The following is a 27,395-nucleotide window of genomic DNA, read 5'->3' as shown; positions in this document are numbered from 1 at the left end:
TAAATTGTTTTCCTCCAATCTTAAACCATGTACAGTTTCCTGCTTCTCAGACTAATCAATTCATTTTGAAACGTAGTTGTGGTTAGCATTTTTATCAAGGCAATAACTTATGACTCATCCACAATACAGTTTAATTCTTTCTTATACTTATCCACAGAATTGTATTTTAACATGGTTTCTAACTGGCATTTGCAGTATGATTTATTTGATACAGACAAAAACAAATACAAAATTACAAATATGTGTTTCACTCAGAACAGTAACTGCTTGCCAGTGGTGCTTAAATATACACTTTGTTTTAATTGGGTTGCATTTCTGAGTTTAATATTGAAGATAATTTACTCTAAATAATTTTAATTTCAAGTTCATTTGCTGTTTTTACAGATGCTGAAAATGAAATAATGAGATTGAGTAGTTTAAACCAGGTAAATTAATTTTGACAAATGTTTTGTGTGTAGAGACAGTGGAAGCAGATCCTATATCAAAGTGAGAAATGCATATTAATTTTCTTAGGAGATTCAGAGAGTTGTTTTTCTAATAATTAGAAGTTATTTTGTAAATATATTTTTATATTTTTTCCAGCATGTTAAGGAAACCTATAGGAGTGTTGAAAATGAATGGCTGGCTTCATTCATTTTAGACACTCTTATAAGTATTACATTCTTATAATTATTATATATCATTAAAGAAATACTGAATAGAAACACACAGTTGTATAGATTGCCTGCTTTTTTGTAAACTGGAGATTTCTTGTTACCTGAAAACACTGCTTTAATTTATTTGTAGGATAACAGTCTTGCTGAAGACAATCTGAAACTTAAAATGCATATTGAAGTTTTAGAAAAAGAGAAGTCATTACTGAGTCAAGAAAAGGTAGGTGCTGTAAAAGTGGGGCTGAATTAAAATGGTGTGTGTTATAGTCCACAGCCAAGGGCCAGTTGATATCCAAATGGAATGTTTAGTAATTGAGCTCAAGTCCTGAGAATAGAGCTGATCTCATTGATGCTTGTCAGGCTGGGTTGAAGTACCTGGGCAAAGTTCAGAGTATAAGTGGCTGGCTTTGGGTTTATATTTAGAAATAAGCTAGTAGGCACACAGAAACAAGCAGAAAAGACAGGTGGAAGTTCTGTTTTGGTTTCTGATGATGTCCTGACAGCAGGAGCATACACAGGTAGGTCAGGAGGTCTGGAGTGGCATGCTATAATAACTGTATATACTGCTGTGTGCTTCAGAATGTGTTCATTAGAGTAGACAGGGCTTTCTTGGTGGTGAGGGGTACAGAGCAACAGTTTCAGTGGTAGAAAGAAGGTGTTTTGTTTTGTTTTTGAGTTGGAGTTTCGCTCTTATTGCCCGGGCTGGAGTACAATGACGCAATCCTGGCTCACTACAACCTCTGCCTCCTGGGTTCAAGCAATTCTCCCGCCTCAGCCTCCCAAGTAGCTGGGATTACAGGTGTCTGCCACCACACCTGGCTAATTTTGCATTTTTAGTAGAGATGGGGTTTCTTCCTGTTGGTCAGGCTGGTCTCAAACTCCCAACCTCAGGTGATCCATCTGCCTTGGCTTCCCAAAGTGCTGGGATTACAGGCGTGAGCCACAGCACTCAGTGAAATAAGGCCTTTATAGGAGTACAGAGCGACCATTTCAGTGGTGGAAAGAAGGTCTTTATTGTATATGTTCATAGCAAGGAAGAAATAAGATTCTGAAAGGGAAGGGTATTTAGAAGTATTTTTATGTTTGTATCACTTTGGGGAAATTTCTTGGCTAAGACACGTGCTTAAATATAGGACAGTTATAAGGTAGTATTATTAAGTTAAAGGCCAGTGTCTTAATTTAAATTCTTAATTTTAAAAACTGGTACATATTTTCTGATATATATGTTCAGAAAACATACATACTGAAAACCTTCAGACAGTATAGTGGAATATCTTTCACGCCTTTATGGCTTGGTCTCTTTCCCAGGGACAGTCTCTTACCAATTTCTAGTGTTTTTTTGCAGACTCTTTCTATGCATGTATGATTGTATATATCAGTAGCATTAAAAAATACAAATGTTAGCACATTATAAATACCCTTTTTACATGCCATGTTTCCAACATCTTTCCACGTTAGTATATATGTAGTGTTTCTCAAAGGGACTGCTGTTGGCATTTAAGCAGGAAAATTCTTACTTGTGTGTGCTACCCTGTGTATTGTGGGATTCTTGCTGCTACACTTTTTACCCATTACATGCCAACAGTATCTCCCAGTCATTTAAAAAATTACTATATTATATGTATTTCTCTTTCCTGTCTCTGTTCCCATTGTATTCTGCCCTTTACCTGACTGACCTAGTAGTTTGTAGTTTGCAGACCTTTATGCCCTTATCTGGTAGGGCCTGTAACCTTTTCATGATGAGTTTGGTTTCTGTAGCTAGTCCTGATCACTGTTTCTCCCTTCTTTTGATGTTAAGTAGTCCATTGTAACTCTTCCTTGAATTGTGTCTGCTTGCTGATTAAGAATACCAAGTATCTATGAGGGTGGGCACTTAGGGAGGCCAAGGTGGGATGATTGCTTGAGGCTAGGAGTTCGAGACCAACCTGGACAACATAGTGAGACACCATCTCTACAAAAAAAAAAAAAACTAAATAAAATTTTTTAGAAGTCCCTATGAGGCTATGAGCTTTTAAGATCCACTTTAAGAAAATGTTTGTGGTTCTCCTAATTTGAACAGATAGCTTTGGAAAGACTTAAGAGAATGCCGTTTTCATCTTTCAGCTGTAGTTAGAATAAATTTTTTAATTAGAAGGAAATAAAAATTGTGATACAGATGCTCTACTGTAGATTTTTTTGGTTTTTTTCAACCAACTCTCCATAGCAATGTTAGGTTTCTATTATAAGGTATATATTACGGTGTTTATTTGAAGGAATTTGAGATTCTTATTTTTTTAAATTTTACTTTTTAGAGAGACAGAGTCTTGCTATGTTGCCCAGGTTAGAGTGCTGTGGCTGATCACGGCGTGATTATAGTGCACTAGAGCCTTGAACTCCTTGACTCAAGTAATCCTTCTGCCTCAGCCACCTAGGACTATAGGTACATGCCATCACACCTGGTTCATTAAAGTAGATTCCATATAGGTTTGATTTTTAAAAATCTGTCAATGAAAGAAGACTTTAATATATAATTTTTTACAAACATCATAACTAGAAACTGAAATAATGTTGAAGCATAGAGAACTGCCCGACTTCTGAGATTTTGGAGAAAGCATTAAATACCAAGTAGTAGACTATAAAATGCATATATATTATCTTAAGGAATGTCAGGTGTGATGGGGGAATCTAGTCTGTGCTCAGGAAGTAAAGGAGGGAAGGAGGGTTATTTCTTGGGTCAAGAAAAAGTTCCATATTGCGACAGAAGCATAAGTAATAAGGGAAATTAGTAAGAGAAAAGAAACCTTTCTAATTAGAGAGGCTAAACTTTTGGGTGAAGAAGTGTTGCTTTTTTATGTTTTTATTTAGTTTGTGGCTGTTGATGACTGGATGTTAGAGAATAGAAGTGAGGAAGGCAGAAAGACCTAGGGACATTTTGAAAAGTATGTTTGTATGATAGGTGGGGCCAGGGGATAAAGGGAAGCCACAGTGGAGCAGGATAGGAGAGGCTTTCAAATGGGAACTTTTTTTATAAAGAAGTTGGCACTAGAGGACAAACTTACAGTGATTACATCTTGTCTAGGATTATAGAAATGTTTTGCTTGAAGCTACAAGAAAATTGCGCATGAATGAAGGATGTGGTTTGTTGAATTTCACATGCCATTATTGAGGTATTGTTCAATACTATTTCCAATATAGAGCACTTAAAATAGATTCCCAAGTTTTGTTTCTATGTATGTTTTTAGCCTTTTGGTGTCTCTAATTGAAAGTATGTGTTGCTTTTTTCCCTTTATCATTTCAGGAAGATCTACAGATAGCACTTTTAAAATTGAAAAACGAATATGAAGGAATTAAAAGTACAGCTACAAGAGACTTAAGTTTGGATTCAGAATTACATGACTTAAGACTTCATTTGGAGGCAAAGGAACAAGAACTCAATCAGATTATTAGTGAAAAGGAAATACTGATAGCTGAGATAGAAGAATTGGACAAACAAAATCAAGAAGCTACAAAGGTAACACTTAAATACAGCGAGGCAGCACATTCTATTAAGTAGTAACTTAAACACTGGATTGACGTGCAGAAATGGGTGTGATTTAATTAATGGTTTAGTTCATAGATCTTGACAAACCTCTTTGGTAAAGTGCTAGGTAGTAAATATTGTTGTCCTTGTAGGCCATATAGTCTCAGTCTACTAAACTCTGTTGTTGTCATATCAACAAATGAGTGTGACCATGCTTCAATAAAATTTTATTTACAAAACAGGCAGCATCTCTGAGTTGACTCATGGCTATACTTCATTGACTCCTGCTCTGGTGTAGAGATAAAAATGAACAACATACGCTATTTACCATCTTTGGTTTTAAATTTTTATCCCTAAAATGCTGGGGCTGGGCACAGTGGCTCACGCCTGTAATCCCAGCACTTTGGGAGGCTGAGGCAGGCAGATCACCTGAGGTCAGGAGTTCGAGACCAGCCTGACCAACATGGAGAAACCCCATCTCTACTAAAAATACAAAATTAGCCAGGTGTGGTAGCACATGCCTGTAATCCCAGCTACTTGGAAGGCTGAGGCAGGAGAATTGCTTGAACCTGGGAACTGGAGGTTGTAGTGAGCCGAGATTGGGCCACTGCACTCCAGCCTGGGCAACAAGAACAAAACTCTATCTCAAAAAAGAAAAAAGATTTGCTGTAAAATAGTAGTAAGTACTTTTGTAGTAGGTGTTTTGATAGGAAAACAACGTTTTTAAGAAGGATTAGAAATATCTGAGGATTATTCTATTATGTGTGAGATTTTATAAAATTTTTGTTAAGTACTAACTTGAGAAAATGTTGTAAAGTCACCATGCAAATTTTTCTTTCAGCATATGATTTTGATAAAAGATCAGCTATCAAAACAACAAAATGAAGGAGATAGCATCATCAGTAAACTGAAACAAGATCTAAATGAAGAAAAAAAGAGAGTTCATCAACTTGAAGATGATAAAATGGACATTACCAAAGAGTTAGAGGTACAGAAAGAGACGTTAATTCAAAGTGAAGTGGTGCTAAATGATTTACATTTAACTAAGCAGAAACTTGAGGACAAACTAGAAAGTTTAGTGGATCAGCTAAATGAGTCACAAAAAAGTACTGTAAGCATCCAGAAGGAGAATTTGGAACTTAAGGAGCAAATTAGACAAAATGAGGATGAGCTTTCTAGAATAAGGAATAAGTTAACTCAGTCTCTAAATCAAGACTCTAGTAGTAATTTTAAGGATAATTTACTTAAAGAAAGAGAAGCTGAAGTTATACACTTAAAGGAAAGTCTTTCAGAATTAGAACAGCTCAATGAAAATTTAAAGAAAGTTGCTTTTGATGTCAAAATGGAAAATGAAAAGTTAGTTTTAGCACATGAAGATTTGATGCATCAGTTGGAAAAATCTATTGCTGATAACAAGCAGCTTTCTCTGGAAAAAAACACTATTGTGGAGACTCTAAAAATGGAAAAAGGAGAAATAGAAGCAGAATTGTGTCAGGCTGAAAAGAGGCTGTTGGAAGAAGCAAACAAGTATGAGAAAACCATTGAAGAACTGTCAGATGCACGTAACTTGAATGCCTCTGCCTTACAGGTGGAACACGAGCGTTTAATGAAACTCAGTCAAAAGAAAGACATTGAAATAGCAGAACTCAAAAAGAATATTGAACGAATGGATACTGATCACAAAGAAACTAAGGACATTTTATCATCTAGTTTAGAAGAGCAGAAGCAGTTGACACAACTTATAAATGAGAAAGAAATTTTTATTGAAAAACTTAAAGAAAGAAGTTCAAAGCTGCAGGAGGAATTGGATAAATATTCTCAGGCCTTAAGAAAAAATGAAATTTTAAGACAGACCATAGAGGAAAAGGACAGAAGTCTTGGATCCATGAAAGAAGAAAATAATCATCTGCAAGAAGAACTGGAACGACTTAGGGAACAGCAGAGTCGAACTGCACCTGTGGCTGATCCTAAGACCCTTGATAGTGTTACTGAACTAGAATATGAAGTATCTCAACTGAACATGATCAAGGATCATCTTGAAGAGGAAATTAAACATCATCAAAAGATAATTGAAGATCAAAACCAGAGTAAGACGCAACTACTTCAGTCTTTACAAGAGCAGAAGAAGGAAATGGATGAGTTCAGACACCAGCATGAACAAATGAACGCCACACACACCCAACTTTTTTTAGAGAAAGATGAGGAAATTAAGAGTTTGCATAAAACAATCGAGCAGATCAAAACCCAGTTTCATGAAGAAAGACAGGACGTTCAAACAGATAACTCTGATATTTTTCAAGAAACAAAAGTTCAGAGTCTTAATATAGAAAATGGAAGTGAAAAGCATGATTTATCTAAAGCTGAAACGGAAAGATTAGTGAAAGGAATAAAAGAGCGAGAACTGGAGATTAAACTTCTAAATGAAAAGAATATATCTTTAACTAAACAGATTGATCAGTTGTCCAAAGATGAAGTTGGTAAACTAACTAAGATTATTCAACAGAAAGAGTTGGAGATACAAGCTCTTCATGCTAGAATTTCTTCTGCTTCCTATACTCAAGATGTTGTTTACCTTCAACAGCAACTGCAGGCCTATGCTATGGAAAGAGAAAAGGTATTTGCTGTTTTGAATGAGAAGACTAGGGAAAATAGCCATCTAAAAACAGAATATCACAAAATGATGGATATAGTTGCTGCGAAAGAAGCAGCTCTCATCAAACTGCAAGACGAAAATAAAAAATTGTCCACTAGATTTGAAAGTAGTGGCCAAGATATGTTTAGAGAAACTGTTCAGAATTTATCACGTATCATTCGAGAAAAAGACATTGAAATAGATGCACTAAGTCAGAAATGTCAGACTTTATTGGCAGTTTTACAAACATCCAGCACTGGTAATGAGGTTGGAGGTGTTAATAGTAATCAATTTGAAGAGCTTCTACAGGAACGTGACAAGTTAAAACAGCAAGTAAAGAAAATGGAGGAATGGAAACAGCAGGTGATGACTACAGTACAAAACATGCAACACGAGTCAGCCCAGCTTCAGGAAGAACTTCACCAACTTCAGGCACAAGTTTTGGTTGACAGTGATAATAATTCTAAATTACAAGTGGACTATACTGGCCTGATCCAAAGTTATGAGCAGAATGAAGCCAAACTAAAAAATTTTGGACAGGAATTAGCACAAGTTCAGCACAGCATTGGGCAGCTTTGCAATACCAAGGATCTTCTTTTAGGAAAACTTGATATTATTTCACCCCAGCTGTCTTCTGCATCATTGCTGACTCCCCAGTCAGCAGAGTCTCTTAGAGCAGGTAAGTCTGATGTATTGAGTGAATCGTCTGAATTGCTTCAGCAAGAGATAGAAGAGCTAAGGAAATCACTACAGGAAAAAGATGCCACGATTAGAACTCTCCAGGAAAATAATCATAGATTGTCTGATTCGATTGCTGCCACCTCAGAGCTAGAAAAAAAAGAACACGAGCAAACTGATTCAGAAATTAAGCAGCTAAAGGAGAAACAAGATGTTTTGCAAAAGTTACTTAAGGAAAAAGACCTCTTGATCAAAGCCAAAAGTGATCAGTTACTTTCTTCCAATGAAAATTTCACTAACAAAGTGAATGAAAATGAACTTTTGAGGCAGGCAGTAACAAACCTGAAGGAGAGAATATTAATTCTAGAGATGGACATTGGCAAACTAAAAGGAGAAAATGAAAAAATAGTAGAAACATCCAAGGGAAAGGAAACGGAATATCAAGCGTTACAGGAGACTAACATGAAGTTTTCTATGATGCTGCGAGAAAAAGAGTTTGAGTGCCGTTCCATGAAGGAGAAGGCTCTTGCTTTTGAACAGCTATTGAAAGAGAAAGAACAGGTACGTTCTGGATGGAGTATTGTTGCAGGAAGTTGGGGTGGAGGAGACTTTTTTTATGCTATTCCATTTATATTGTCTTTGAAGAGGACTGTGCATTTGTTCATTTAGAAATATTTATTTCAAGGTATGATTCATTCTAAATAAATTTTCCTCAGAGACATCTGGAAGTTCTCCCTCAAATTGCGAGGTATTTCCAAATATTTTTAGTGATACATTAATTTTTTACAGTTTGCTAAGTAGAAAAAAAGAATTTGGTAGTACTTAATTTTTTTTTCTTTCTTTTCTTTTTTTTTTTTTGAGACAGAGTCTTGCTCTGTCACCCAGGCTGGAGTTCAGTGGCTCATTCTTGGCTCACAGCAACCTCCACTTCCCAGGTTCAAATGATTCTCTTGCCTTAGCCTCCTGAGTAGCTGCAGTGCAGTGGTGTGACCTTGGCTCACTGCAACCTTTGCCTCCTGGGTTCTAGTGATTCTCATGCCTCGCCTCCCAAGTAGCTGTGATTACGGGTGCACAATACCACACCCAGCTAATTTTTGTATTTTTAATAGAGATGGGATTTCAACATATTGATCAGGCTGGTCTCAAACTCTTGACCTTGTGATCTGCCCATCTCGGCCTCCCAAAGTGCTGGGATTACAGGTGTGAGCCACCATGCCAACCTAATATTTTTCTCTAGATAACAGAAGTGTGTCATGAGAGAATTTTGAAGTCACTTCAGTTTAATCAAATCTTAGGTATATTTCAGTAACTTAACATTTTGGAGATTCTTTTTTTTTGAGATGGAGTCTCTGTCGCCCAGGCTGGACTGCAGTAGTGTGATCTTGGCTCACTGCAACCTCCACCTCCTGGGTTCAAATAATTCTCCTGCCTCAGCCTCCTAAGTAGCTGGAATTACCGTTGTGTGCCACCATGCCTGGCTAATTTTTGTGTTTTTAGTAGAGATGAGGTTTCACCATGTTTGTCAGGCTGGTCCTGACCTCAGGTGATCCACCTGCCTCAGCCTCTCAAAGTGTTGGGATTACAGGCGTGGGCCATTGCTCCTGGCCTTAGAAATTCTTATGTATATATGTATGTGAAATATACATATGTCTTTAACCATCTGTAGTAAGAAATACATTTTACATTGTGACACAGTGAGAGAGAGAGAGACTGTGTGTGTGTGTGTGTGTGTGTGTGTGTGTTTCAGGAACCAGAAATTGCTCTTACTACATGTGATACTCTGTTTAAAAAAGAATGTGCTATTCAGGATGAATGACTTGGGCTAGAAATTTAAAAATAATTAAAAGCTGGGTGTGGTGGCTCATGCCTGTAATCCCAGCACTTTGGGAGGCCAGGACAGGCGGATCACAAGGTCAGAAGATTGAGACCATCCTGGCAAACATGGTGATAGTATCCTGGCCAATGTGGTGAAATCTCATCTCTACTAAAAATACAAAAGTTAGCTAGGCCTGGTGGCGCATGCCTGTAATCACAGCTACTTGGAAGCCTGTCGCACGAGAATTGCTTGAACACAGGAAGCAAAGATTGCAGTGAGCCAAGGTCGCGCCACTGCACTCCAGCCTGGCAACAGAGCAAGCCTCTATCTCAAAAAACGATGATAATAATAATGATGATAGAATGTGCTGCTGGGCACGGTGGCTCATGACTGTGATCCCAGCACTTTGGGAGGCCAAGGCGGGCAGATCACCTGAGGTCGGGAGTTTGAGACCAACCTGACCAACATGAAGAAACCCCATCTCTACTAAAAATACAAAATTAGCTGGGCGTGGTGGCACATGTCTATAATCCCTGCTACTCAGGAGGCTGAGGCAGGAGAATCACTTCAACCCAGGAGGCGGAGGTTGCTGTGAGTCGAGATTGTGTCATTGCACTCCAGCCTGGGCAATAGGAGCAAAACTCTGTCTCAAATAAATAAATCAGTGCTAGATGACTCATTAAATTGATTTTTATGAATTGATGAGTCACAACCTGAAATTTGAAAAGTATTGGACATGAGTAATACTTTTCTCGTGGTAGGCTCAGTAAATATTGTAATTCCAGTTCTGTCTGTGTTGCGACTTTGGATGCGTTTTGACCTTATTGGTTTGTTTATTCAGCCTTAAGACAGAAGGTCATAGCAGTTATATGGATAGTGCCAGTAGCTTTTGATAATATTTAAATTTTTAAATGCAATTCATTTTAGTAAGAATTATGAGGATTTTCCGTTTTACTAGATACCGTACTATATATGATAGTATAGTGTAGGGCTTGTTTGGTAGTGTATAGGGTGCTGTGTAGGGCTTGTAGTGCCTTTTTTCTGTGATTTCTATACTTTCAGTAGCAGAAATTTGGAAAAGAGATGATAAGCAGAATAATAAAATATTCAATTAGTGCTTCTTGAGCATTACATGCTGCCAGGCTTAAGATACAAACTGATTTAACTTTATTTGCCAATTAAGTTTCTTCTTAGAGTCTTACATGAACGTTGTGAAAACTTCATTTTTTTCCTTTGTCATCTGATGAAGTAGGCACACTGATGATCAGTATTAAGGTGTTCTTCTGCGATAACTTCTTACCTTTCATGGTACTGGTCTGTAATTGATGTGAAGAGAATCTTAGAGGCTAGAGCTTCCTGTTGTTCACTAACCCAAATTAGCTGTAGCTTCTTTTGGTTATAAGAGTAGAACAGAGGAATATAGAGCAATGATGTCTTCTGTCATTTAGAGACATTTTGGAGTTTTAGCATTTTGTGCAATTTAGTTCTATTTCGTTGACATTTCCAGATATAAAGTTAAAGTAGTACTTAACTATTATATTACTTGAAGGTAATTAGTGTGAATAATTTCTTCCAATACTCTCTATATAATTGAAGAGTGCCATTAGATTATATCTTGAATATAATGAGTAACATCTTTTTTTTTAGGGAGAAAAGGATGTTCTCAACAGGGGATATTCAGGTCTATTTAATTTCTCAAATATTTGTTCTTTCTCTGTAATGTGAAAAGAACATTAACTGAAAAATGATTTGGAAAATATTGGCCTCCCTATCCAGGAGAGGTGTTAATAGGAAAGGAACAGATGGTTTTATATTTTGGTTATAATGATTTATCCTGGGGGATACATTATATATTCTTAAAGAAATGGAAAGTTTACATGAAAACTTAAAATATGCTAAACTATAAATAGGTTCATATGATATGCGTATTTAAAATGGAGAAAAGAAGTGGCTGGAGGCCATGCGCGCTGGCTTATGCCTGTCATCCCAGTACTTTGGCGGGCTGAGGTGGGTGGATCACTTGAGGACAGGAGTTCAAGACCAGCCTTGCCAATATGGTGTAACCCTGTCTCTACTAAAAATACAAAAATTAGCTGGACTTGGTGGTGCATGCCTGTAATCCCAGCTACTTGGGAGGCTGAGGTATGAGAATTGCTTGAATCTGGGAAGTGGAGGTTGCAGTTAGCCAAGATCACACCACTGCACTCCAGCCTGCGCAACAGAGCAAGACCTTGTCTCATTAAAAAAAAAAAGAAGTGACTGTAAAGCAGTCTGACACATTTTTGTGCTTTTTAGAATTTCAGCTATCATCTGAAACTTGTGGCCGTACTTTGCAGTGAAGTTGCTTTCTCTAATAACAATTGTGGATGCCTTATGAATGGACAGATGTGCACGCACACACATACACATTTTGTTGATTTGGGGATTCTGAATACTTTGTTGTATAGGGTAAATTTGAAGACATTTTTGTCCTTCGGGTACCTTTTAAAACATTTCTTTTTTTTCCCCCTAAACAGTCTCAATCTGTTGCCCGGGCTGGAGTGCAGTGGCACAATCTCAGTTCATAGCAGCCTCCACCTCCTGGGTTCAAGCAATTCTCCCACCTCAGCCTCCCAAGTAGCTGGGACTACAGGGGTGGGCCACCACACCAGCTAATTTATATATATATGTATTCTTTTTGTAGAGATGGGGTTTCCCCACATTGGCCAGGCTGATCTCAAACTTCTGACCTCAAGTGATCCACCCGCCTCAGCCTCCCAAAGTGCTGGGATTTCAGGTGTGAGCCACTGCACCCAGCCTTTAAAACATTTCTAATAACCTTTTTCTTTTAGAATAGTTTTAAATTTATAGAAAATTTGCAAAGATAGGTCTCGTAGACCTCATACTCAGTTTCCCTTATTAACATCTTACATTGCTATGATGTATTTGCCACAGCTAATGAACCAGTATCGAGGTATTACTATTAACTAAAATTCGTACTAGACTCGAATTCCTTAATGTTTGCTAAGTATCCTTTTCCTGTACCAGGATGTCATTCAGGATACTGCATTATATTTAGATGTCATGTCTCCATGGCTCCTCTAGACTGTGACAGATCCTCTGACTTTGTTTTTCATGACTTTGACATAGTTAACTACGTTTTTAAATTAGTTAGGAGTCTCTCTGAGCCTACTCTGTCTTGGGAGGCTGCCTGATTTAAAAATTAAATCAATTAATAATTTAATGGAGAAAATGTCTCTTTTTAAGTATGTTTTTTTTTTAAAGCTAAAATTGTTTCTTTCCAAAAGGGCAAGACTGGGGAGTTAAATCAGCTTTTAAACGCAGTTAAGTCAATGCAGGAGAAGACAGTTGTGTTTCAACAGGAGAGAGACCAAGTCATGTTGGCCCTGAAACAAAAACAAATGGAAAACACTGCCCTACAGAATGAGGTACACTTTCACTTTAAAAGAATTACGAGTCAGACAATAAGTTTAATAACTATTAAGAGAACTGGAAAGCTGATCAATGAAAATGACTTTCTCTCTTAGGTGATTTTTCTTAGTCTTCCTTTGCTGTGCAGTAGTAGGATTTTAGTCTCCCACGGTGTATTTTTTTTCAGTCTTCAAAAGTGAAAACTGTGGCATATCTTGGGTATAAAAAAATTGCCCACCCATACAGTATGAAAAAAAATGACATTTGCTGAAAAAGTGGCCTGTCATAAAGAGTACTTTATACAATAGAGTGATTTGTATAATTCCATTTCCTATTATGGTCACAGGGAATAGGATTTTGCAAAGTAAAGCTTCCATTTAAATATTCAAGATGATTTTTTTCCTAGTATAAATGCGTTTTGCAGTGTGAGAGATTGGTATACAAATAATACACTTCAGTAATGGGGAAAAGATTTGATGACGAAGTGGTTTGTATCTGGGGAAAGGGAGCATTTTGTAGAAGAAAAATAATGTCCTCTACCTAGGTTCAACGTTTACGTGACAAAGAATTTCGGTCAAACCAGGAGCTAGAGAGATTGCGTAATCATCTTTTAGAATCGGAAGATTCTTATACCCGTGAAGCTTTGGCTGCAGAAGATAGAGAGGCTAAACTAAGAAAGAAAGTCACAGTATTGGAGGAAAAGCTAGTTTCATCCTCTAATGCGATGGAAAATGCAAGGTAATTTTTTTTTTTTGCATTAACTTTAACTGAACTCTTCTTGAATATCAGGCTCAGTAATTTTTGTATGTTAGCTCATCCTTGCAAAATTCATTATCTGTATTTTATGGATGAAGAAACTGAGGGTAAAGAGATTCAATAACCTCCCCAAGGTAGGCACACACACAGTATGTGTAGGGGTTTCACACTTGAGTCTGTGACTCTTAAGCAGATCTGACATTCAAACTGTCTGTATCTTGTTCATTACCTAGATCATTGCCTCTTACCATTTTAGGAGTACAGTTTGAAATGCTGACTGATTTTAATTGGCTCTGTCCAACTCCCAAAGAACTATTTATGTGGTTTTATTTTTCAATGAATGATCTAAAGTTGAGCAGGATGTGGATATTAGAAGGAAGATAGTAAAGGAAGTAGCAAAGTAAAGACCAAGGTCAGGAGGAAGAATTAACTGGGCTTATTAGAACTCTTGAGTGACCCCGGTCCCTGTTTATATATTTTAATTTCTCTCAATAAAATTTTTTTCTTTTTTTTTTTTTTGTTATAAAAACATTCTATTTTTCACTTTAGGAAAATCATACAAATCCAAAAGAACACAGTCTCACACACCCACAGATCATCTTTTTGTGTGCCTTTTTATACTTTTATGTCTGCGTGTATATATTGTATATCTTTTTTAAAGCAAAACAGATTATAATATTCAGTCTGTTTTATAACTTGTTTCTATCAATAATACAAATGGCAGTACATGTTAAACCATACATGTTTGCAATATTATATGGCCACATCATATGCCATTATTTGAATTTGCCATGATTAACCCAGTCATTTATTATTGGACATTTATTTTGTTTTAACTTTTCAAAATCACTGAGTGTTGACATGATATTCCAAGGCATGTATTTTGTGTTGATGACATTATTTCCTTAGTGTAAGTTTTGAGAAACAGAACTTCTAGATCAAGAACTTCTAGATCAAGATAAAAACTTCTGAGATTATATTGCCAAATTATTTTACAAAAAATTGTGTCAATTTATATTTCTTACTGGTATGTGCATCTTTTTATTTATCTTTTTATGATTTATGACACAAAAGGAGATAAAATGAGACAATAGATACTATCTATCTGCAAAGAGGTTATAGGCCAGTAGAGACAATATTCCTGAGGATGAACCCCCACCTTTGCAGAGGGTATTATTATACCTTCAGATTCAGCTGGAAAACTTGTTTAAAAAGGATACTAAAACTACTAGTGATCATTTGACTCTATGTTTCACTTTGGCGGAAATGCTGTAGCATTTTTTATTCTCATCCTTTTTTGTGTTTTTCAAGCCCTTATTTTTCTTAATGAAAATAGTTTCTAGTCCCTGCTCCTTTTATTTATTCTTCATAATTTCCAGAATAACCTTCCTTACATAGAGCTGTGATCCTGTTACTCCTTTTGTTCGAAAACTGGTCTTGATTCCAATGATGGTCCAAGGCTCCTACCACATTAGCCTTATTTAACATTGTCGGCTGCATCCAGCCAGACTGTATTACTCACTTTCTCAGATAGAGCCTCTGTTTTCCTATTCTTTTTTTTCTGCTTTTTCTTTTCATATGCCTTCTTCTGCTTGAAGAGTCAACCAGATTGGCAGCAAGTTTTCCTGTGAATCTTTATGTATATGTGTGTGTGTGTGTGTGTGTGTGTGTGTGTATATATACACACATTTTTAAATTGCACTTTACCTGTGAATCTTGACTATTCTTCAAATCCATTTTCTCCTAAAGGGTGCTTTATTTAGCATCCCACTTTTCATATCCAAAAACAAACCTTCCCTGGTGTGATGTTTGTCCTTTGAACTTGCATAATACTTAGTTTGAGTCTTAAGTTTGAGGGCACTTATACTTTAATTTAGGGTACAGATAATTGTTGATATGTCCTATACTGTCTCCCACCAATGAAATGTAAAGTCACTGGGGGATAGAAATGGGGCCATTCATTTTCTACCCATCACACTGTATATATTACATATAGTTTAATGGCTACTCAGTAAATATTTGTAGTATCAGTAACTCAGATCTATAAACCTGATTATGGTGGTGTGAGCTCTTACTTAAGAATAGTAACACCTGTTATTTATTATCTTTTTGAGTGCCATCATAGCTTATTTCATTCCTACAGTCACTCTTTAAGTGATTGTTAACCAGCGAAGTTGAATAATGTCTAGAGAGATTTGGCAGCAGAATTTAAGTCTTCTGATTACCAACTTAAATGCTCTTTCCACAAGAGGGTGCTAATGGATAAAGTCTTTTCAAAATGAGTTGATCTTAATGAGCTTTCATGGGCTGCTCTTGAGTAAGAATTTAACTGGAAATTAAAAATCCTGGGAGACTGGCGAAGTATTTTGAATATAATCATTATACATTAAGGAAGTACACCAGTGACATAAGCCTAGATGGGTGCTATATAAACCTCTTAGAAATCTGTGGAGTTAGAGTTAAGAGATTGTGTTTAATATAGTCAGAAAGAAAGATGATAATAAAAGATAACTAATATTCAGAGCAGATCATCAGTGGGATAGCCTTTGGAAAGTTGGGAGTTCACCACGAATGCAAGAGGGTCAAAGGCAAGGGAGTGTCATAGAATCCATTTTGTATTAAATTGGGAGATGGACAAAATGACTTCCAGGCTTCCTTATAAAACATTTCATGATAAATTACATCTTAGAGTTTTATCCTGGAAGCACAAAAATTATGGTGTATTTACTTGTACAGTTTTCTTTTTCTTTTATTTGTAGTTTTTAGAAACAAGGTCTCGCTCTGTTGCCCAGGCTAGAGTGCAGTAGTGTCATCATAGTTCAGTGCAGCCTCGTACTTCTGGGCTCCAACAGTCCTGTTGCCTTGGCCTCCCAAAGAGCTGGGATTACATGTGAGAGCCATCGCACTTGGCCTACATTTTTATTTTGCTGACTTTTCTTATTTAACTTAATTCTTAGTCTTTAAAAGGACTGCCATTTGTTCAAAGTCACTTTCACAGGAAGGATAATTGAATTTACAAAAACAGGGACAATAAGTAACAGAAGAACTCTTCAAGTTTCTTTAAAATTTAACTTGAATTTAATGCAATAAAATGTAGGGAAGATCAGATTCACAGAGATAGAAAATAGAATGGTAGTTTTCAAGGGAAAGGGGGTTACTATTTAATAGGTGTGGAGTTTCAGTTTGAGAAGGTGAGAAAAGTGCTGGAGAAGGATGGGGGTAGGTTGTACAACAGGTTAGTGCCACTGAACCATATACTTAGAACTGGTTAAAATGGTAAGTTTTATGTATATTTTACCAAAATAAAAAATGTAGGGAAGATGTTTCATCTTATTAAAGTATCTAAATACTTTGATATCTAACTTGAATTTAAAGCAATAAGAGGCAGGGCATGATGGCCCACACCTATAATCCCAGCACTTTGGGAGGCGGAGACAGGTGGATTACCTGAGGTGAGGAATTTGAGATCAGCCTGACCAACATGGTGAAACCCTGTCTCTACTAAAAATACAAAAATTGGTGGGGTGTGGTTGTGGGCACCTGTAATCCCAGCTACTCGGGAGGCTGAGGCAGGAGAGTTGCTTGAACCAGGGAAGCCGAGGTTGCAGTAAGCTGAGATTGGTGCCATTGCACTCCGAAGTGAGACTGTCTCAAGATAAAATAAATAAAATGCAATGAGATGTAGAGAAGGTGGTTTCTTCTTGTTAAAGTGTCTAAATAGATAGAAACAGTTTGACTTTTATTCTTTTTGTTTGAAGCCATCAAGCCAGTGTGCAGGTAGAGTCATTGCAAGAACAATTGAATGTGGTCTCCAAGCAAAGGGATGAAACTGCGCTGCAGCTTTCTGTTTCTCAGGAACAAGTAAAGCAGTATGCTCTGTCGCTGGCCAACCTGCAGATGGTACTAGAGCATTTCCAACAGGGTAAGCTCTACGGTCACTTTCAATGAAGAAAAATTGTAGGGAAATTTTGCCTAATTTGAGAGCTATTTTAGATGAGGCATGGGGAAATCTCTGAAAGGTTACCCTTTTAGAGGGTAGGGTAAGTAGCCATCAAAAAGTTAATTTAGACTCCTTTTACAATTAAGACGAGAAAACAAACTTTATTTAATAATTATTAAAGATTTGTTTTCCTATCCTCTTACCAGTGAGAGGTAAGAGTTGAGAAAATAATAAGGAAAGATGATCAAGTAATAAAGAGGAGAATACAACGAAAGAGAGATACGCACTTAGAAAGAATAGTTAAGTTTTAAGGTAATGGCTGGAGGTTGAACCTACTTGAGATAATCATCATTAATTACTGTTCTTTCAAATAGTGATTCACATGTTCATAGCTATTCGTCTATGCTTTGAGGTAACTACATTTTCTAGTCCATATGGAAGATACTTTTTTATAGACACAATAATAGTAACCAGAGCAGTTTTACCCTGAGAACCAAATAGACCTTCTCACATTCTACCTCCTATCTTTAGATTTACTCACTTTAGATCATTCATCCATCCATTTGTTTATTCGTGCATTCAGTAATTATTGACAGTAAATTAACTGCTAGTTGGGGGAGGTGATTAGGGGATATAAGAATGAGGAAGTAACGGAGGCTTTTAGTTTTGTGTCTAAGCAAAACTTTAAATTTGTCCTTTCAGACTTGAAATCTTAAATTTTAGATATAAGAATTGCCAGGCGTGGTGGCTCATGCCTGTAATCCCAGCACTTTGGGAGGCCAACGTGGGTGGATCACCTGAGGTCCGAATTCAAGACCAGCCTGGTCAGCATGATGAGACCCCATCTCTACTAAAAATACAGAAATTAGCTTGGCGTGGTGGCAGACACCTGTAATCCTAGCTACTTGCGAGGCTAAGGAAGGGAGAATTGCCTGAACCCAGGAGGCGGAGGTTGCAGTGAGCCAAGATCGCACCACTGCACTCCAGTCTGGGTGACAGAGTGAGAAACAAGAAAGAAGAAAAATTCTTAAGGTCTACTTTACAATATAATGTAATTATTAGAGTGGGTGTGTATACAAAGCAGTGTGGAACTGAGGCTATGGAGAAAGCATTGCCAAAGAGGAAATCGTTGAGTAGAGTTAGGAAGGGAGAGAAGAATCTCCAAGGTAGACAAGATGGAGAGGGTTTACACAGAGGGAAGTGATCTCATTACTTAAGTACCACTTAACATTACACTAAGGCATATATTGTTTTCTGTTTGAGACATCCACTGTTTTGGATTATTAAAATTTCAAATGGTTTAACATTCCAGTTTTATCACACAATTGCAAAATACTAATGTGACTTTCTGTTCTCTTTAGAGGAAAAGGCTATGTATTCTGCTGAACTCAAAAAGCACAAACAGTTTATAGCTGAATGGAAGAAAAAGGCAGAAAATCTGGAAGGAAAAGTGGTATCATTACAGGTAGGACAAAATAGTTTTCTCGTGTAGGTTTTCTTATTCATGAAACATTTACTTGTAGAGTCTTTGTCTTGGAAATAATCTCTTAAACTGTTCAGTTAGTACTTGAGTAGCTACCCTGAATCCAGCTCTCTGTTGCAGCCTGACAGTGAACAAGATACCCAGGATTTCCCTAAGGTGTTACTGTTTAGAGTAGACACAGCATATGTAAGATGATAATTTACATTTTTTGGCACACACAGGTATTTTAGAGATCTTTGGGGGAAAAAAGCATCCAAATTAATCTATAATTTTCACTTTACAATTTTCTCTTTTCAACAAAATTTACTGAGCACTCTATTTAACATGGATTTAAACAATATACATTATGCCATTAAATCTTTTTCTTTTGTATAATAGCATCATCCTTTAAAAGATTTTTCTATTACATACTGTACTTCATACATATAAACATTATATATAAGGAAAAATGAACTCCTGTGAAGAGATACAACACCAAAACAACTTGCTTTTAGATTTAGGAAAAACTTTTCTAAGTCATAAACAGACTGCAGTAGCTGGTAGAAAATGATAAAGTTCACTTACCTGGCATTAATGGAGGTAATCTTGCTGTTCTTAACATTAATGACTCAAGTAAGTGAAGATGTATGTCCTAATAAATTTTAACATTTTAATTGTTGAGTGGCTGCAAAGCAATTTAGATAATATGTATAAAATGTAAGACTAACAATGCAACAAATGCCCATATTCTCATCACCCAGTGTGAGAAATAAAACTTTTCTTTGAAGTTCTTTTTTTTTTTTTTTTTTTTTGAGACGGAGTTTCGCTCTTGTTTACCCAGGCTGGAGTGCAATGGCCTGATCTCGGCTCACCGCAACCTCTGCCTCCTGGGTTCAGGCAATTCTCCTGCCTCAGCCTCCTGAGTAGCTGGGATTACAGGCATGTGCCACTATGTCCAGCTAATTTTTTGTATTTTTAGTAGAGACGGGGTTTCACCATGACCAGGATGGTCTCGATCTCTTGACCTCGTGATCCACCCGCCTCAGCCTCCCAAAGTGCTGGGATTACAGGTGTGAGCCACCGCGCCCAGCCCCTTTGAAGTTCTTTATGCACTCCTTCATATCCCATTCTTATCTTCCACCTTTTAGGGAACCACTATTCCAAAATGTTATGTTTATTACTTCCTCGTTTTGTTCTCTTTCTTTTTCTGCTTGTTTTCTTTATGGTTCTTATCACATAGATTTGAAGCTCCAAACAATCCATTGTTTGGTTTTGCATATTTTTGAAGTCTGTGTAAATGGAATTTGATCTATATGTAAATTCAGTGATTCTTCTGAGACTTGCTTTTGTTTTTTTTTTTTTTGAGATGGAGTTTTGCTCTTTTGCTCAGGCTGGAGTAAAGTGGCAGGATCTTGGCTCACTGCAACCTCTTTCCTTCCTGCCCCACCCCCCCAAAAGTTCAAGTGATTCTCCTGCCTCAGCCTCAAGAGTAGCTGGGATTACAGGCATCCACCACCATGCCTAGCTCATGTTTGTGTTTTTAGTAGATACAGGGTTTCACCATGTTGGGCAGGCTGGTCTTGAACTCCTGACCTTAGGTGATTCACCCACATTGGCCTCCCAAAGTGCTGGGATTACAGGTGTGAGCTGCTGCGCCCGGTTGAGATTTGCTTTTTTTTTAAAAAAAACTTACGCGATTCAGTCATATTATTATTACTGTATATAAGTGGTTCATTATTTTCACTTCTGTATGCATTGCATGAATATATAATTTACCCATTTGTTAATAAAGGATATTTAAGATATCTTCAATATGTGCAAGAGTTTTTTTCAGGTGTATATCTTGATTGAAATTGGTGAGTTATAGAATATATATGGTCAACTTTAGCTTTATTAGATGATGCTTGTTTTCTGAAGTGATTGTGCTAATTTACTCCTACTAGCAGTTTACATGAGTTCTTGTTCTAATCCTTGTTAACACTTGACATTATCAGACTTTCAAAGTTTTTATTGATCTGATGGGTAGGAAAGTGTCTTAGCCCATTTTGTGCTGATGCAATAGAACACCACAAACCGAGTTATTTATAATGAACAGAAACTTAGTAGCTCACAGATTCTGGAAGCTGGGAAATCCAGGATTAAGGTGCCAGCAACTGGTAAGGACCTGCTTACTGCATCATCTCATGGCTGAGAGAGCAGGAGGGGGCCAAACTCTTCTTCTTGTAAGGAACCCACTCCCTTCATTATGAACCACTCTCACAATAAGGGCATTAATCTATTCATGAGGGTGGTGCCCCCATGAATCAGACACCTCCCATTAGGCCCTACCTCCCAATACTGCCACATTGGGAATCAGGTTTCCAGCACGTGAACTTTGGGGGCTACATTCAATCCATAGCAGAAGGGCTATCTTCCTGTGGTTTTAATTTGCATGTCCCTAATTACCAGTGAGGTCAAGCATCTTTTTTTTTTTTTTTTTTTTTTTTGAGACAGTCTCACTCTGTTGCCTGGCTGGAGTGTAGTCATGCGATCTTGGCTCACTGCAACTTCCGCCTTCTGGGTTCAAGCAATTCTCTTTCCTTAGCCTGCCGAGTAGCTGGGACTACAGGTGTGTGCCACCACTCCCAGCTAATTTTTATATTTTTAGTAGAGATGAGGCTTCACCAAGTTGGCCAAGCATCTTTTAATATGTTTATTGACCATTTATACTTACTTTCTTGTCATCTCATTAATACAAGATGAATTTTATCCAAATAGTAGTTTCTAGTGGATCCAGAGTATACAGTCTGTGGAACTGCTAGAATGGAAATCCAGATCTTTTCTTTTTTCTTAGAGACTGGTTCTTGCTTTGTTGTTCAGGCTGGTCTCAAGCTCCTGGGCTCATCCTCCTGTCTTGGCCTCCGAAAATGTTGGAATTACAGGCAAGAGCGTCTATTCCTGGCATTTTTTTCTTATTTTAATTAGAGATGAAATCTTGCTATATTTCTTGGGCTGGAATGCGGTATCTCTTCACAAATGTGATCATAATAGCACACTACAGCCTTGCATTCTGGGCTCAAGCAGTCCTCCTGCCTCATCTTCTTGACTAGCTGGGACTCTAGGCATGTGTCACAGCACCCAGCCAAATCTTCTTTTAAAACTGGTTTTATTTTTTTTAATGTAAAATGTAATACACATTTAAAAGAAGAACAAGACAAATGAGAAGAATGAATAAAAATAAAAACTGTAATTAATGAAATAAAAACCAAACTATTGGTAGAATAGCAAAATCTAAATGCTAATTTTGGAGAAGTCTAAGTGTAGATTTAAGCTCTAATAACTTTGTAAGTACAAATGCTGTGGGGTTAAAAACATCATTTTAAAGTTTAAGTTTCCTTCACACTAAATTTAGTTTTGTGGATTTTTGAATAGTAAATATTTTATTTAAATTGTTTAATTTAAGTCCCTCTATATATCAATCAGAGTTCAGTCCCTAAAGGCAAAATCAGTAGGGTGTGTATGTATATGTGTCAAATTTATATGTGTGATATATGTGGATACACATATGCAATTTATTACAGGGAATTGGCTACATGATTGTAGAGGCTGGCTAAGCAAGTCTGAAATTCGTAGGTTGGCAGTCAGGATGGGAACACCACATCAAAGGCAGGCTGGAACTCAGCAGGCGTGGGCCAAAGCTGTTGTCCACAGGCAGCCGGGAAAGGAAAGTCACAAGCAGTGTGGAACTCCATAGGCACAGGTGGAAGCTGTGGCTCAAAGAGGGAATTTCTTCTCTTTTAGGGGGAAGCCTAAACCCGGGCTTTTAAGAATTTTACAACTGGTTTAATCAGGCCCACCTAAATTATCCAGAATAACGTGCCTTTCTTAAATCCAGTTGATTAAGGACTTTGATTACATTTGCAAAATACCTTCACAGCAACATCTAGATTATATTTGATTGAATAACTGGGGACTGTGACTCATCCAAGATAACACATTGAAAAGGCTATCACACTGACTGAAGATGGCAAAACTTGACTTGAAATTTACATGGGAGAATACTTGAGAATAGCCAAAAAAAATTGTGAGAAATAATACAGTAAGGAGAGACCTGCCTACTAGATACCATGATAGAGTCATAAATTCATAGAATATTGACTAGATTTGTGGATTAATGAGAATCCAGAAATAGAGCCCAGGATATATTTGAGAAGTTGAAACTAAATCTTAAATTAGTTTAATGAGAAAAAGGATAGCTTATCTAATTAATGATGTTGACACAACCAGCTGTCCATAAGGAACAAAGGAAAAGAAAAAACAGACCCCATCTCCCAGCATGAACAAAAGTCACGTCTAGGTGTATTAAAGCAGAGACTCTCAACTGGGAGTGGTATTGATTATCTGGGGAAAGATGTCTCACCTGGCATTTATTGGACAAGGAATGTCAAAGCCACTCCCATTAAGAAACACCGTATTAAAGATTTAATTTTATTACAAAATATCTTGTAATAAAATCTGGAAGACAACATGTATATTCTAAGGGCAAAGAGGATCCTAACAAAGACCAAGACTTAAGAAGCTATAAAAACAAAGTAGAACATGTTTGATTATATACAATGTAAAATGTTTACATGGCAAAAGATATTGTAGAGTCAGTAGACAAATGGCAGATATGGTAACTATTTGCATAGCCAGGTTAAAAGTTTCTTATCTACTGTACAAGGTGCTCTTACAGATGGACAAGAGAAATACAGCTCAGTAGAAACTTGGGCAAAGAGGTTTTCACAGAAGGGCAGATCCAACTTGCCCTGTAAACATGAAAAGTAATGCTCGAATTCACTAGTAGTGGTCAGGGAAATAAAATTTAAAGTAACAAAGTCATAAGCATTGCTTTATTAGACTTTCAAAAATTCAAAAGAAACGCGGTGGCTCACGCCTGTAATCCCAGCACTTTGGGAGGCCTAGGCGGATGGATCACGAGGTCAAGAGATCGAGACCATCCTGGTCAACATGGTGAAACCCCGCCTCTACTAAAAATACAAAAATTAGCTGGGCATGGTGGTGCATGCCTATAATCCCAGCTACTCAGGAGGCTGAGGCAGGAGAATTGCCTGAACCCAGGAGGCGGAGGTTGTGGTGAGGCGAGATCGCACCATTGCTCTCCAGCCTGGGTAACAAGAGCGAAACTCAGTCTCAAAAAAAAAATAAATAAATAAAATTTTTAAAAAAGAACATTTGTTGCTATATTTCTGGACTTTTTGTTTTTTTCAAGTTTTATTTCTTATTGTTACTTTTTTTAAACTTCTGTCATGTTGTCTTTTAGTGGCATCTGCTCTTTTTATTTAGTTCCTCTAAATGAGGCAGTATTGTATTGAAAAGAATGTGGGTTCTGCCTTTGACACTTATTAGTTGGATGAATTTGCCTAAGGTCATAGAGGTGCAGCTTCACCAGCCTAAATGTAAAGGTTGACTCTAAAATGTCTCTAAGCCTTATAATTTGTGAAATAATTTTTGTATACTTTTTAATAAAGTTTATTTTCTCAGGAACGTTTGGATGAAGCAAATGCTGCATTGGATTCAGCATCAAGACTTACAGAACAGTTAGATCTAAAAGAAGAACAAATCGAAGAACTTAAAAAACAAAGTAGGCTTTTTTTCTTTTTGTTTTTTCTCCCACTACAATACTGATATAGAATCAAATGTAGTCGTTGGCCATAAATTGGCACAGTTGAGTGAGACCAACTTCACTGATGTGTGACTTCCATTTGCATCTTCCCTTACTGATTTGCTTAAGTGTGGTCCTAGTGAAACCATAAGTCTTTAAGTCGGCCTTGTCCAATTAGTTTTCCTGGATGTTGAGGCAATGCCATTGTGTTAGCTGTCACCCTGTTGACCATCAGAGGGCTTGACTGAACTGATTTGACTTTTTATGGATGTGATTTCTCCCTTATCAGTTCATGTGCATGCTGCCTAAAGCCATCCAATTTGTTAGGGCAGAATTCTCAAGTAAAGGAGTAACTTTCTATGGAATGAATGTCTAGGTATAACTAGATTTTTATGATTGTAGATGGTGTTTTACCACAGGCACATCATGTATTTTTTTATTATAAGGTGTCTCATATGCCCTGTCAACTCCCTAAGGTGTGTCATATGCTTAGGATTATTAATTGGTTCAATGATCAGGTGGCTTACAGGTCTTTGTTGAATCCAATAGCTGACAAAGATGGTGTATCCTCATTTCATCTCTAAGTTAGAGGCAACCAGGAAGTCAAAACTATTCTAGGGCTGCATTTAGTAGGTAATGATTCAAGATTATTGGAAAGGTAATAACAGAGCCTAGAATGCATCAACTCTAGATGTCTAGGTTAGGCACAATAGTAACAAGGCATGTAATTAAGAAATACATACCACCTAACATGAACTTAGAAATAAGCAAAAATAGAAGGAGATGGTACATCAGAGGAACTGTCAACAACGGAAGCAGTGACTTAGATACGAGGGAGGCAAGCAGGCCGGAGCCACTGAAGCATGGACATCAAAGAACAAGCCAAAGTAAGTTGACCTAAATCCAGCAGGAGACTGGAGAGGGGAGATTTTTAGGAATACAAAGAAGAAAAATAAGATAGGAAGTAATTGTCCTCAAAATGATTTGATTCTGAGGCAAGTTACTGCCCAACCAAAAGTCTTCTACCTTGTAAGACTTGGCCAGCCTAGAATCTCTAGATCTAGTCGAGGGCCTGGAAATGGACAGCAAGGAAACAATTACATATTGAGTGTCTGTTACAGACATTTAACATAACATGTATTTAGTTTTCTCATCATTTACTTTTTATAAGCATCTGTCAAATAGACGGTATAACTTCCATTTTCTAGATTAAAGACGCAAGATTTGAACTCCAGTCTTTTTACCTATTACCATAGTTCGTGATCTTTCTATGTAGTCCTATCAGGAAAATGGTTATAGTCTTACTTGTATTTTGTTCCATATATCTCCAATTTCCTCTGAAAATATGGTAGCATCTTCTGTATTGTCCTAAATGTTGAAATGGCTGCCTTTATCAAGAGGCAGTATTTATTTAGAAAACAGTCTAGTTAGATTGAAGGCCAGTGCAACTACAGCATTATCTGGAAGTTCTATGGGCAACTGAGAGGAGACACACTGGGAATTGGTATCTTAGGGTTGGGCTAAACTAATGGAGGTGAAACAGCAGTATTGTGAACCAACTCATTGGGTTGTGGCAACTCAATGCTATATGTTATGCTACTGTAATATCTAAGGCAACATCCTTTTTTTTTTTTTTCTTTTTTTGAGACGGAGTTTTACTCTTGTTACCCAGGCTGGAGTGCAATGGCGCGATCTCAGCTCACTGCAACCTCTGCCTCCTGGTTCAGGTAATTCTCCTGCCTCAGCCTCCTGAGTAGCTGGGATTACAGGCACGCGCCACCATGCCCAGCTAATTTTTTGTATTTTTAGTAGAGACGGGGTTTCACCATGTTGACCAGGATGGTCTCGATCTCTTGACCTCATGATCCACCTGCCTCGGCCTCCCAAAGTGCTGGGATTACAGGCGTGAGCCACTGCACCCGGCCTAACATCCTCTTTTAGACACCTATCTGAGTCATTCCCAATAGTTGATGGTAAATGTAAAATTCTATGATTTATTATAGTGAATAAATATTATCCGAGTTCTTGAAGTACAGGTTGAGCATCCCTAATCCAAAGTGCAAAGTGCTCCAAATTCTTAAAACTTTTTGAATGCTGAGATGATGCTCAAAGGAAATGGTTATTGGAGCATTTTGGATTTTGGATTTTTGGATTAGGGATGCTCAGCTGGTAGTACTGTAATATAGACATTCCAAAGTTTGAGAAATCCAAAATCTGAAACACTTCTGGTTCCAGGCATTTTGGATAAGGGATACTCAGCCTGTATTTAGTACTTGTTGAGGCTCTCATTTAAGCTCCCACTAGTAGAATATTTTCAGATGTTCTTGATTATAGATGATAAGGCTTAGGTAGCCTAGGTTTCTGTTATGTAAAAAATATTAATCATTGTGAATGTATAGGAACTCTGGACTCATTTTGTGGAATCGATATTAGCTACAGAGAAAGCTCTGATTATGCTTGTACAACTGGTATTTGAAAGGGCAGGCAAGAGGCCAGTGTTGCACAGACAGGACGGGGTGTAAAGAGGCAGTTGGTTCTGTTATGTCTCTAAGTTATTCTTGCCATTTTCAGCTCTTCTTAATTTTTTTTCTCATATTACCTAACTGCTTTAATATTACTTTTATATCTCTAAATACAAATGCAATTTTATTTTCTCAAAGCTGCACTTTTGATTCAATAATATAAACAAAACTTTGATTGGTTTACTTGTTTCAAAAGAATAGCTGTATATTTTCTCTCCTAGATCATTAAGTACTTTAAATGTTGATTGATGTTGTAATACTGTACTTTATTTTTAACACAAAACTTGGCCAGACAGCAAAAATATTTGCCAGGAGAAACACTTTTGAAAAAGACAGATTGGCTTTTGTTGGAAGAAAGTACACGGAGACTTGAATTGTAAAG

General features: G+C 37.2%; 1 protein-coding gene across 6 annotated transcripts in view; it reads left to right on the top strand.

The window, feature by feature from the left end:
- The window catches only part of TRIP11 (thyroid hormone receptor interactor 11), a 77,891-nt gene that overhangs the window by 25,787 nt on the left and 24,709 nt on the right, over positions 1 to 27,395 (top strand). For 4 of the 6 annotated variants that reach the window (XM_078335633.1, XM_035261295.3, XM_035261296.3 and 1 more), the window contains 9 exons: positions 385 to 425; positions 787 to 873; positions 3,931 to 4,143; positions 4,994 to 8,023; positions 12,566 to 12,706; positions 13,234 to 13,427; positions 17,204 to 17,367; positions 18,747 to 18,850; positions 24,371 to 24,470. In XM_078335633.1, the coding sequence (XP_078191759.1) occupies positions 385 to 425; positions 787 to 873; positions 3,931 to 4,143; positions 4,994 to 8,023; positions 12,566 to 12,706; positions 13,234 to 13,427; positions 17,204 to 17,367; positions 18,747 to 18,850; positions 24,371 to 24,470 (4,074 nt within the window). The remainder of the gene's footprint in view (positions 1 to 384; positions 426 to 786; positions 874 to 3,930; positions 4,144 to 4,993; positions 8,024 to 12,565; positions 12,707 to 13,233; positions 13,428 to 17,203; positions 17,368 to 18,746; positions 18,851 to 24,370; positions 24,471 to 27,395) is intronic. The other 2 variants (XM_078335634.1, XM_035261297.3) reach the window with 1 other exon arrangement.

Source organism: Callithrix jacchus, chromosome 8 (assembly GCF_049354715.1).
Source record: "Callithrix jacchus isolate 240 chromosome 8, calJac240_pri, whole genome shotgun sequence".
NCBI classification, from domain to species: domain Eukaryota; kingdom Metazoa; phylum Chordata; class Mammalia; order Primates; family Cebidae; genus Callithrix; species Callithrix jacchus.
Note: the sequence above shows the minus strand (reverse complement) of the source record. Positions and strands in the feature narration are given on the sequence as shown.